Raw genomic sequence first — 14,041 nt, 5'->3', positions numbered from 1 at the left:
GAAGCCAATGACTAACAAAACGCTTTTTCTCTTCTTCTTCTTTTCCCGCCTGACAAAACTGCATGGCTGCAGGCTCTTAAACATTGATACGCTCTAGTTTATTTTTGAACTGGTCCAAGGTCATTGTTCACTTTGACATTGCACAAAAAACATAAGAAGGATCAGATCATCAGACCGCCATTTGACACTAGTGTCAGTCCTGCTTGAACCCTTCCCCGCGAGATTACCTGGCATGCACACCGTCCAGGTGTGTGCGCTTGTGTCTGTATGCATGTGTGGTCTCACTGAACCCGGGTGCAGATGGCGGTGGGGGGCATAGGCGGATTAAGCAAGACACAGTACAGGCTCTCCTTTCATCGGCAACCAACATAAGATGTTAAAGCGCTTTGTTAGAGGGACCATGTCATCTTTCGCATCCATCTGAGGATCTCACCTGCCAAAAGTGATCTTCAGCCCAATTGTGAGGATGAAAGAGAATAGTGTGCAACTACTGAAATGAAATAGTGAAACAAAGTCACTGCGTTTGTCAAGTGGTGACAAATGTGCTCTTAAAAATGTGGTTGTGCGTGTGTGACAGGTAAAAGTATCTACTGTATTTAAGTAGCTTGCGAAAATGTTTTTTTTTGTTTTTTTTTAATGTAGCAAACTATAACAGGGGTGTGCAAGCTTTTAATTTGAGGACCTTATACAGAAAAATAGAAGGACAAAAGGGCCACTTTAAAATTGTTTGACTAAAATGTACTAAACATACTAAAATCAATCAAGCAAACTATCATACATATTGTTTATATTTTTCTAATTAGTTTGATAAACTGCTGCACAATAGGCTCTTAAAGGTGATACGGCAAATAGTTTATGATTTTTGAGGTGGCCAACCGCCTTGTATCCCACTAACTAGATCCACTACTGCAGCCCAATCCCATATCAACATTCATAACCAAAATAAGTGCAAACTGTAATAAGATGACCAATTTTTAAAACTGTTATTTGAGGATCATTATGTGATATTTTCATGAATCAGACCTTGACAGAGCAGAAAGTGAAAGAAAAGGGAATGATCTTTTTTCATCGCGGTGTTTTGAAGAGAAATTGACTTCTTCTTTTTTTTATACCATCCCTTCTCTACTTTTTTCAGTTTGTGGGCCGTGTCAAATGTCATTTTTAATACTTTGTACATACCGGAGGCTTCTAAAAAAAAAAGGGCCAGCGGGTCACAAATGGCCCCCAGGCCATAGTTTGGACACCACTGATCTATAAACTGGATGTAACACATTGTTGAAAAAAACTGCTGCGGAATATGTTGGAGGTCAAATTTAAGAAACATAAGCATTTACGTTATCTTATAATCCAGTCTATAGGTGGTTAGTGCTTCTCAAATATATTTTCCATACACAATTTTTTTTATAAAAAAAAAAAAAACACTAGTGTGATCCACTTACAATACCGGTAAGTGTCTTGGCTGCAGGCAGCCGTTCTGCTTAACAATTGTCAGGACTTTCATGGCCTAATCATTCACAGAGGCCTGTTGTGATTGAAATGCCCAAGGCAACATTCGGCTGCTCTGTTAATATATTCACTCAATGTTTGAGACTGACTGAGTATGATTGGGTGCAACATTTGTCACATGGGTTTGTTTGATTAGGCTTTGACCGCTTGTTGTGTCCAGTTTTGTTGAAAGTGAATACAAAAATAATAATAATAATAATATACAATCAATTTGAATGTTTACAAAGAACACATTCATCATTTTCCTTGTAATCTAGGCTTCCTTGGTTCACAAGCTGATACATGTCAGATGTCAGAAATCCATTACAATGGGTGCTCACGCAATTTTTGAGTCATCGTCCTTTACGAGTCATCGTGATTTTCCCTCCGCAGTCTCGGATACAACCCACACAGGCTATTTGTTACACGACATAAAGTGCCCAAATGAATTGCTGTTTGGCAACTTAAAAGCAAGACTCTGTGTCTGCATGACAATCTTCACCTTATTTTACCTTGTTAGATCTTTACTAATATTTATTAATTTAGATGAGAGCTGCTTACAATTTTACCATTATGATATTACTGTTGAAATAAACACACTTGTCTACAAATAAATACATTTTTAAAAAATGTTGAGTTTAAGTCAAATATTTTCACACACCCCATCACTGTTATTAAAATAAACAAAATAAATAAATAAATCCTATTACATTAGATGGGCAGCACGGTGGCTGACTGGTTAGCACATCCGCCTCCCAGTGCAGAGGACGTGAGATCGAGTCCGGGCTTCGGCCTTCCTGGGTGGAGTTTGCATGTTCTCCCCGTGCTTGCGTGGGTTTTCACCGGGTACTCCGGTTTCCTCCCACATTCCAAAAACATGCATGGCAGGTTAATTGAACACTCCAAATTGTCCCTAGGTGTGAATGTGAGTGTGGTTGTTCGTCTCTGTGTGCCCTGCGATTGGCTGGCAACCAGTTCAGGGTGTACCCCGCCTACTGCCCGAAGCCAGCTGCGATAGGCTCCAGCACCCCCGCGACCCTTGTGAGGAAAAAGCGGCCAAGAAAATGGATGGATGGATGGATGGATGGATGGATATTACATTAGATGCAATGCAAAAATGTAATTGCTATTTTTTGTGTATTGTGTGAAGCAAATTTGATCTTTTTAAATAATGATAATAATTATTACTATTATTATTATTATTATATAGACTTTTCGAAGAATTATTGTAGTTCTCCTAATTTTAATATTTTGAATTGAAGTCCTGCTTTGTTGCCATTTTGTTTGATTGCCGGATGCAGCAACACAGTCAGACGACGTTCCCATCAAACATCTTAGCGCTACAGACTAGCGTTGACGTATTGAGAAAAGCTTCGACAAGAAATCTGTCTGACTGCACCCAGGGTGTAATTAGAAGCTGACTCATTCAAAGAAGGGCTTACACAAAAGAGATTGACAAGGGATGCATTAAATGCTTATTTAAATTCAATATTAATGCCTTCAGTATTCTACTCCATTTGTTTTACACTACACCTCGTAATAATTGCAATACATTTCTCATCTTGTGCCTCCATCCAGGCTGAGCTGCTGACGGGTTTATCGGTAAATAACGTGGAGGAAGCGCGTTGTGCCGGCCGGGAGCTGCTGAGGCGAGGATGCAGCACAGTCATTATCACCTTGGGAGCCCAAGGATGTGTGGTGCTCAAGGCACCAGACTCCACCTCGAAACATGTGCCGACAACGCCAGTCACTGCAGTCGACACCACAGTAAGCATGACACGTCATTAGTAACATACTGTGTGACTTCCTCTCAACATCTGATTCCAAGAATTCACTATCGCTGCGATAATCCTTTTTGGTTCACAATCAATATCTCAAACTGAGATGATGATGATTGTTGTTGTTGTTGCTATTATTGTCATCATCATCATCATCATCATTACAGGAATATCAGAGAAAGAGGTTGTTATTATTATTTTATTTGGATTATGCAAAAATCTGATTTCTACAAAATTTACCAGCTAGTTGCCAGCCAAGGTTATTATTATTATTATTATTATTATTATTATTAATGATAATAATCATTATCATTAATAATTATTAATTAATTATAATAATCATAATAATAATAATAATAATAACAATAATAATGATAATAATCATAATAATAATAATACTATTATGATTAGAGACAATGCTGTTTTTATTATTATTTAATCTAGATTACGCAAAAATGGCTGCTTTCCACAAAATTTTGCGGATAAATGAAAATGTTTCACTTTTCTTAACATTTGTTTGTTTCTCTTAATTTTCCAGTTAATCTCATGGACAACATTCAGATAAATGCAGTCAGTCAGTATATTACCTAAACTGGGATAATTTGGTCAAATATCTCCCGTACTCTCTTTAAAGTTTAAAAATTTATTTATAATGTTGTTAAATTTTAATGCTTGAGCTTTGTCACTAAAACATGAGCATTTAATTACGGTAAGTAGAATAGCTAATGTTTTGTTCCACAATTCTACTAGTTAGTTTGATAATTCAATATTTATATGCACATCGTTTATAGTAATACCATTTGAATGGCGCTTTGAAAATTACTGTCATTCTCAAAGTGTATATTACAGTTCAATTTATTTAATTAGTTAATCTTTACTAGTTCAAGGCAAATTGTTGGAACCATTTTAGAAAGAAAGAAAAAAGATTAATATTCGTGATCATCACTGCAATGAAAAAAAATCTTTATTTTGGTGTGTTTTTATTTATTTATTTATTCATTCATTCATTTATTTATTTTTACAGCAATATAAGCTACTTAAAAAAAACTATGTATCACTTTGGTTTATGGTTTTGCTGAACATTTAAACACAAAGAGAACACATTACAAGTCTAAAATATGAATTGAAGTAAAAAAAGAAAACAAGAATAGGAAGAAAGAAAAGAGTTTATATGTTAGGAGGAAGTTAAAAACGTATCTAGTCCCACCACTTATTCGTTTTATGTTAATAAAATAATAAGGTAATGTATTTCAACAAAAGCAAATGTGTAAACCTAATCATATATACAAGTGCACTTTAACATACGCACATTTGCCAGCAACAAATGTACAGGAAATTCATAGGCACATACCATAATACATTTATGAATCATATCCTCATACTCACATATACAATTTTCATTACACTCATACCGATACATCCAAAGAAATTACAACATATATTTTAACAGCTCATGACTGATGTAAGTAATTTTTTTAAACTTCGCTTTTAAACAATTGTTTAAATTCAGCAAGTGACTGACATCTTTTCAGGTCAGTTCCAAAATTATTCACCAAATTAACACAGAAACACACCTTTGCTTAATATTTGTTCTTGTTTTAATTTTTTTGTAGACACTTGTACCCTATGTTATAAGGACTCTCTCTAATTTCAAACAGCTTCTGAGTACTGTGGCAGAGTAGATTGTTGTCTACTTTATACATTATGTGTGCAATTTTAAATTCAACTAAGTTGTAAAATGTCATTGTATTTGATTTAATAAATAGTGAATGAGTTGGCTCTGTATATTTTGATCGGTTTATAATTTTTATGGCTCTTTTTTTGCAGTTTGAAAACAGGATCGGTATTTGTTTTATATGCGTTTCCCCAGATTTCCACACAATATGTAAGATATGGTAATAATAAAAAACAATATGTGTATAATGATTTCTTATTCAGGACATCCTTAGTTTTAGAGAGTATTTCTATAATTTTTGACATTTTCCTTTTGATATTATCTATGTGTGAATTTTTCATCAATAACTACTCCAAGAAATGTATTTTTATACACTCTTTCTATTTCAATTGAATTTATCATAATTTTGACCTGTTGTGTGATGTGTCTAGTACCAAAAACTATCAACTTTGTTTTATTTAAGTTAAGTGATAATTTGTTCATATCAAACCAATTTTTTAATGTGTTAAGTTCATTCTCCACAGTAGTCAGAAGCTGCTTCAGGTTAGTATAATACAGTAGTAGAGAGTTGTGTCATCGACGAATAAGACACTTTTGAATATTTTTGAGACACAACAAATATCATTTATATACATGATAAATATTTGGGGGCCTAGCACAGACCCTTGGGGGACTCCATGAGTAATCTTCAAGTGTGTTGATTGTATATTGTTAAACTGTAAGTACTGATATCTATTATCATCCATTTATATGCCAAACCTCTTATGCCATATCTTACTTTTTCCAGAGTGAATCAGTTTTACAACTTTGGTAAATGAGTATTAAGGAATAAATGAGTTTATTTGATTGTAATCTTTGATGGAGGCCAGAAATGTTTGAGCTGTTTCATCCCAACCTCCGTGGCTTGTTTTCAGCATTAAAAGTGAAACGCTAATGCTGCTCTGATGTGTTGCTTTCTATAACTTTAAATAGATCACAAGTGAGGCTACTTAATTGTTTGTGTCATTGGTTCTGTTGCTGAGTCGCTTCACTATTGAGACTTTCGTTGTGCTATAATTATCATGGTTAGTGACTCATCTTCAACCACTTACACTTATGTTCATAGAAACACCCCAAATGACTTTAAATGATCGACCATTACATATATATTAGTGCTGTCAAAGTTCAAACGTTAACTAATTAATTAATCACAAAATGATCGCATTAATCATGTATTAATGCAGATTAATCACACTATTAATTTTGATCACAGATTGTCCTTTAGCTAAGGTAGCACAAGTTGTTTTTGAGCAATTAACATAACTACATGCATTAAAGGAAAGCATTTAACAAATGTTTGTGTATGACATTCAAAATATTTGTTTATGTCAAAATTAATTTGGGGTCATTTTTTTCCATTTTAAATCATGCAAGTAATTAACTGATTAGAAAAAGATGATGAGCGTGTGCAGTGGATCAAAAAATGGAAGTTGTCATAATATTAAATGCCGAAAGAATTATATACTGTATATATATATATCAATTTTTGATGGAAATATTCAACAAAATGTCATAATTAGAGTTAGGGTTCACACTTTAAGCATGGAAGAATGTTATATTAATTGAACATTAAGCCTTAAAATTTGATTTCAATACTGTTCAAAAATGAAACAGATTGCAACCCGTTTGTTAAATACAGTGGCTCACAGTTATAAACCTGAAGTACTTTATCATACAAATCTTATAGTGTACATGTACAATTTCTAAATTTGAGTTTTTTAAAAATCGCAATAATTGACTTATAGATTCGTATGGGATTAATCGGTATTGAATCGAATCGCGACCTATGAATCGTGATACAGATCGAACCGCAAGGTATTAGGCAATTCACACCCCTAATATACACATTAGAGTTGATATTTATCATGTACTTTATAACCGTAATGTGAGAAAGTGGCCACATCTTGTTGTTTTCCCGAAATCACTCATGGCATTTCAGGAACAAAGAGCTCACTTTCTTGAGACTCTGTGACTTCTGTTGTGCCCCCGCATTGTGAAGTAGACACACATTACTCCCCTTATTATTCACTGTGCCCCTCCACCACCATCATCCACTTCTGTGACTCACCTTTTGGGCCTGCATGCATCAGTCAGCAGAAAGCAGCGCAAACCTCGCTGTGGTTAGGCCTGCTGTGTCTACCCTCCCCCCCCCTCCTTCATCACACACACACACACACACATTCACACCGGCCCTTCTGTTCTTTGATGGGCCCATAATTTGGGGGGTGTTTAACTCTTTTGGACAAAATAATCCCTCTTCCAGTAAAGGCCTTTTACTCTTTTACTGGAGAGGGGGAAAGCACGCTATGTTATCTGGGTTTCCATTTCTTCTGAGCCTGCTTTGGAAAGAGTGTGTTTTTGGTTATGATTAACTCTTCTTTTATTACAGCTTTGATTTAGTTTTTAGCAGTGGTGACAGGTTTGGAAAGATTCAAGAGGCACCAAACTTGTCGACACTAGTGCTTGTTTCTCATTTTAAGCAACTGTGATTTGAGTTTATATTATTACACTGCAGTGCTAACATCACTGTCATTTGCACAGGGTACATTTTAAATTCGTGCAGAGGCTGGTTAGAGCAAGTTTTGGTAATTCCGCAGCGGCACACATGCTTCTGTATTTGCGCCGTTGTGGGTGTGAACACAGCCGTCCTCATTTGCAGCCAATCAAAGCACCCCCTCTCATTCCCTTTAACCCCTGGGCGTTATTTTATTTTGAAATGGCTTGGTCAGAACCAACAAAAAGCCCAAAAATGGTCAAATAACGCCCAGGGGTTAAATGTGGCACCTACACATATCACATGGAGACATCGCTGACCGAGAAAGGAAGCAGCAATCTATGCGTGACTGGTAGCGGCATGCCCATCAAAACGTAACGTGGTTGCCACATTCACAAACAGGCACAGCGAGTCTTGTGCCTGCATGAAAATCAGGATACGCCAGCATTTCCACATGTGCCATCTATTAAAATCGAGTTCTTAGAGTAAGAAAAAGAATAACCAAAACCGGATTGATAAAGGAACCCAAACAAAGCATAACTAACTATAATAAAGTAAGAACACTTCCAAACAATGTCTAAAAGGAATGCATAAAATGTTGTGTATTATGCTCTTATTCTGAAAGACAAAATGCACCAGCTAAGCTTAGCTAAACAATCGATATGCTAATTTAGGGCCCTCTGACTTCATCTGCTTTTAGAAAGGGTCGTAATCAATTTGGGGCCACAAATAGACAGCCGGCGTGCCTATTGGGTACCCCTAATTCACCAGTGTCATTTCCACAGTAAAGCCCTTTTCACACTGCTCATAGCAGGGTGTAGCGCGTCGTTGTTGTCAAACCCATTCATTGTGTATGTGGTGAGGGGAGGGGCCACAGAATGCAGTGTTGCTGCGCAGCGCAGCAAGAGGACCACTGCCATGGCAGCAAGACGCCTCAAATTGGATTTTTTTTTATTCAAGGGTGGCGGTGGCGTGACATTAGACAATCACCTCCAATTGGAGAGGAGCTGGCGGAGAGATTTTGTGTTATTTTGATAGACTTATTAACAAGCAAGAGCATGATTACATTATCTAAGTTCCGACTGAACCATTAGTTTTTCTCCGCTGTTCGTGTCCTCCTCCTCTTCGGCAAAATCTCAGTTTTTACTTCCTGGCAGGTTGCTACGTCAGTACTTCCAAATATGGATAATCTGGAAACCGATAATTTCACATTGCCGTGTGACTCCTTCCCACTGAGCGAGTGCAGTGTGAAAAGATCTTAACGCTAAAGAAAACAGTTTTCAGACAAGCTAACAGTTAGCTTAGCTTCTACTATGGCTAACTAACTACGACTACTACTAACTACTACTGTTACTCTTTTTCTATGTATTTTTCATCAGCTTGGATGCCTTGTGGCATCATGCTTCCTCTCACAGGGCCGTCTTAGTACTGCGACAGACTTCTGGTTTATGGAAGTGGAATTGTGATTGTCAGTGGACATACAGTATTATGTGTGAGTTAAGCTAACTCCAGTGCACCACACGCTAGAGGAGCAGTAAACACACACTTGCCTTTTCTTTTTTTTTTTTTTGCGTTCTACACCCTAAGAACGGATTGGTCAAATTTACCAAATTGTTTTTACATTTGACCAATTTAGCTTGTAGTTATGTGTCCGACAGATTCTTTCGTTAAAATAACCATTCGTGAATGATAGATGTTTTCAACCAATATATATTGGTGATTGGGCCAATTGATACAAATTGGTCATTCTGACCAAGATATTGGTTCATCTGTTAAGGCTGACATTTTTGGGGGAATCTCACGGGTGAAACAGCACCACTGATTGTGGCACCCACCTAAGTGGGGCAAAATTCATTCTTCACTTTTGACCCACCCCGTAAGGGAGTGGTGAGTAGCAGAAGTAGCTGCGCTCAGGAATCATTTGGTGATCTAATCCCCCCATTCCATCCCATAATGCTGAGTGTCAAGTAGGGAGGCAAATGGGGCCCATTTTCATAGTCTTTGGTATGACCCGACCAGGGATTGAACCCACAACCTCCCAGTCTCAGGGCAGACACTCTACCACTAGGCCACTGAGCTGGTCATGTCTAGTCATCCATCTAGAAACATATTTCCTTTTTTAAACACTATATTACATTGTAATCACTTATAATAATATAAATACATTTAAAATACAATAAATTGATCAAATAAATATATTTCCAAGTGATCTTTCGAAACTTACTTTCTATTGTAACCAATTTCATCAAGCCAAAATGAACCTGCTAGATTGGTAGTTTTTTTTTTTTTAACCAATCCATTTTTAGAGTGTATGCAATTTTCCATTTGAATATTTGTTCATGGTAATGGAGAAACTGGATCAAATTTAATTGGGCTTGTTTTTTTCTCAATGAATTTATTAATTGAGAAGAAAAAAGAAGACAGACAATTACTGTCAATCAATCAGCAAACAGCAATGTGTCTTACTCCACCTCCTACTTTGCACAAGCATACCAATAAGGTAGCGTTGAGACCATCGTCCCAATAAAGGGCCACTGTTATTCTGGGCTATATTATTAGAAACTTCCTAATAGGAAGACAATAAATTCATACACTGACCTGAATGGAAGCATACTACTTGTTCTAAAATGGTATCATCTCATTGCAGTATATACAGTACTGAGTCAGGGTCATGAATCAGGATTAAAAAAAAAAAAAAAAAACAGTTTTATAGCAAAGCAAAGGCACAAGCCTCATTTTGTTATAAATTGAACACAGGCTTCCCTCTTGTGAGCTCAGTCTAGTCTGTTTTGTGTAGGGAGTTATCTCACACACTCTCATACATTAAATTTTCAGGACTTGGGTGGCCTCGGTTTCTTCTGTTCCGCTCCAGGAGGTCCACCCCAAAAGACTAAATAAAGGTAGACAGCCCCTTCTAATCCAGACATTACAGCTGCTACACGGTGGGTCTAGGCAATCACATTAGTCATAGTTTTTTTTCTTCTTTTTTTCTCATGACTGGAGAGACCATGGAGCAATTCAATGATTCCTTCCTGGAACTCAACGGTAAAGGGAAAATAGCGCCCGAGCGTTGCATTCCTGCGCCGAGCACAGTCTGGGTTAGGATGACACAATGAGAAAACTGCCACGTCACCTTGTTTTAATGGATTACATGTGTATAGAGCAGCTGTTGTATAGCACGCCAGATGTTGGTCCTGTCCACTGCCAGTATGTTTTGCGTAGTCCCACGGGTCAGTGTGAAACGTGAAAACGGTCAAGATTAAGCTTGCAAGATGGATCAAAGATGCAAGTGGGCTAATTGGTCCAATTAAGTGTCTGTTTGATCTGTGAAGCTTCCTCCCTTGTTACTTCCGAGGACTCGTCCCCGGCTGTTTGGAAGCTTCCGGACATAGAAGCCACTGTGAGTCAGCGTTGCCCCTGAGTTGGTCTTTGCACTCCCCTCGGTGCCTTTCATTCACAAAGGCTGTAGGCTTCGGGAGTCTGCACCATCTGTCATTGCAAGACGGGAGTCGAGATCACGGGAGGGGGAGAAATACAGTCGCTGCTTTTTGAGTCTCTGTGAAATCGAATTTCCAATCCAGTATTATGCCCATTAGCATACAAGAAACTGCAATTAGAAATTGCTTAAAATGTATCAAGGATGATAGTAGTAGACATCTATTGTAAAAATCAGTATTCAGTTACCCTAACATAAAAGTTTTGGAATGTTTGAGGAAGGCAGAAATTGTGAGGCAGACGTGCTAACGTGTGCTTCTCGGAGACTTTTGATCTTTGCGCCTTTTCGGACACTACAAAAACGACTAGCCTCAACTAACGATTTTGCGTCCTTGCAGAAAAGAAAAATCACAAAATGCCAAAATAAGAAGCAAAATACACAGGCGGAGTTTATCATTTGCGAGAAGAGGTGGACTGAGGTCCTTTTTGGTGTCTTTTTTGAAGATAACGAATGTTTCAACAGAAAATATAAGACAACCAAGGTCTACTGAGGTGCTAGCCTAATATGCTAACGCCACGAATGATCATTGCCGATCCATCTAGTCATCCATCTTCCTCTGCTTAACCGAGGTCTAAACACACACACTAGATTGCTCATGTAAACAGATGTGGAATCTGATCTACTAACTGGTTGCACCAATGATTCAGCCAAACAAACTAAATTGAAACGCAGTTGATTTTGCCCATTCTGGGAACAGTAAATGCGAATGGATTAGCGCGCGCAATACAGGGGTGCATATCGCAAAGACACGCAATAAATTTCATCTGGAATTTTATGCTTTTATCTGAATTTGACCAGTCAGATGTTAAAGGAATACTTGACTCATTAAGCCATTTTCAGCAATAAAATGTAATATTTTGTCCAAAATGAATTTGATAACGGCGTTATTTTTTATGTAGAATGAATACCTTTAAAAACTATTTTTTCTCCTCGCTGTCGACTGAAGATGACATCACCTGGGCTGAGGAAGTAGGTAACGACCAATCATGGCTCAGTTTGCTAACCAAACCCAGAAAACAGGTGGGCCATTATTGGTCGTTAGTCGTTACCTACTTCTTCAGCACAAGTGATGTCATCTTCAGTCATCAACAAGTGGAAAATTTGTTTTTAAATGTATTAATTGTATACAAAAAATAATGTAGTTATCAAATTAATTCTGGACAAAATACTAACTTTTTACTGCTGAAAATGGCTCAATGAGTCAAGTATCCCTTTAACTAAAATGTGCACCGCCATCCAATAGTTGAACATTATCGAGAGGTAATTACAATTAATTAATTTAAGAATACATTGAGTTTGCTTATTTTGCCTCATGAAAAAGTAATTATTTCATTAGATGATAAAAATGTCATTTCTTTAGGTACATGTAATATCGCAATAATATCGATATCGCATGTTTTTCCAATATCGTGCAGCCCTAGCCTAAATATGGTATTTTGGTTAACATTGCGTTAGTTAGGCAGCAAAACCAGCAGTTTTTATCAATATCAGAAGGTGGCCATTTTGGAAAAATGGAATTGTACAGTTTACATTGATATTGAAAAAAAATCTGATACATGTCACAGTGGGCCAAAAAAATTGCAATGGACTTGGAGTCGGTCACAAGAAGGAGTCATGCCATGCCTCTTCCAATGACACTTCATTTTACACCTGTGACGTTTCCCAAATGTTCCATAGTGAAAACTCTCAGAGCACTGAACGCACATAATACAAATCATTTGAACTTAATACTGTATTTTTACCTTGTAAATCCACCAAAGGGTGCAGAAATATTTTTCTTTGGTAAGCTTCTCGCAATCACATCTGCCATCATGATTTCAAACTTACGTATGAGCGCTTACAGAGAAGCAGGCAGAAGAAAGTCACAAAGGTCAAGCAACGTTGGACGGCGGCGACCCGCTCGAGCATCACTGCTCATCCGCGGCGAGCGCTTGTGTCATTTGATTGACAGGCCTCCAGATCTAACCTTCACCAAAGTGTGTCGAGGGCAGTGGCAACGGGGCTGAAGGGGGCAACGCTTGTCAGCCTTGTTGAGCTTCACGCAGTAAATCCACTCACATGCTCGTCTTGGAGGAGGAGACGTTAGTGAGGCGGACAAAGGCTGGGCGGGAGCTTGCACGTCGGATGACTTCAAGTTTGGACCAGAAACGGGACAAAGATTCCAGTGCATATTTGCACTTGGCTTTGTTTTCTAACCTTGTCAAGCGAAAGGCCAAGAGTTATTGTTCGGATCACCCCTTGTTACAAAAAAATATATTATTCTTATTTTAAATTTGTTTTTCTCTTTTCACCCAAGGCAAGTCAACCCCCAAAAAAATCCCTTTACAATATTATGTTGTATGTGCCCCCACCAGTCTAAACACAGGATTCTGATTAATATTGTGTTTAGTAAACAAAATTGACTCATTTTTATCCATCTCACAAGGTGACAGCCATTTTGCCACTTGCTGTCAGCTGAAAATGACATCACAGTTGCTCAGAACTCGAATCACAACCAATCATGGCTCGTCTGTTTTCTGAAGCTGACCCATGATAGGTTGTTGTGATTGGGCAGCCTCTTGCTGTCGACTGAAAATGACATCTCAGGCCTCAGGTAACAGCCAATCACGGCTCACCTGTTTTCTGAAGCTGACCCATGATTGGTTGTTGTTGTGATTTGGTGGCCATTTTGCCAATTGCTGTAGACAAAAAAATACATTACAGTTGGCTCACCTCAGCTGTTTTGTTTCTGAAGCTGTCCCATGATTGGTTGTTGTGATTGGGCAGCCATTTTGCCACTTGCTGTCGACTGAAAATGACATCACACTTGCTCAGGTCTCAGGTAACAACCAATCACGGCTCACCTGTTTTCTGAAGCTGAGCCATGATTGGTTGTTGTTGTTTTTTTGTTGTGATTCGGCGGCCATTGTGCCACTTGCTGTCGACAGAAAATGACATTACAGTTGGCTCACCTCAGCTGTTTTGTTTCTGAAGCTGACCCATGATTGGTTGTTGTGATTGGCGGCCATTTTGCCACTAGCTGTCGACTGAAAATGACATCACACTTGCTCAGGGCTCACGTAACAATCAGAATG

General features: G+C 38.0%; 1 protein-coding gene across 1 annotated transcript in view; it reads left to right on the top strand.

The window, feature by feature from the left end:
- Positions 1 to 14,041, top strand: part of rbks (ribokinase) — a 39,552-nt gene that overhangs the window by 22,883 nt on the left and 2,628 nt on the right. Inside the window, exon 8 of the mRNA XM_077580316.1 lies at positions 3,064 to 3,252. Within this exon, the coding sequence (XP_077436442.1) occupies positions 3,064 to 3,252 (189 nt within the window). The remainder of the gene's footprint in view (positions 1 to 3,063; positions 3,253 to 14,041) is intronic.

This window comes from Vanacampus margaritifer, chromosome 1 (assembly GCF_051991255.1).
Source record: "Vanacampus margaritifer isolate UIUO_Vmar chromosome 1, RoL_Vmar_1.0, whole genome shotgun sequence".
In the NCBI taxonomy this organism is placed as follows: domain Eukaryota; kingdom Metazoa; phylum Chordata; class Actinopteri; order Syngnathiformes; family Syngnathidae; genus Vanacampus; species Vanacampus margaritifer.
This window is presented reverse-complemented; position numbering and strand designations above follow the sequence as displayed.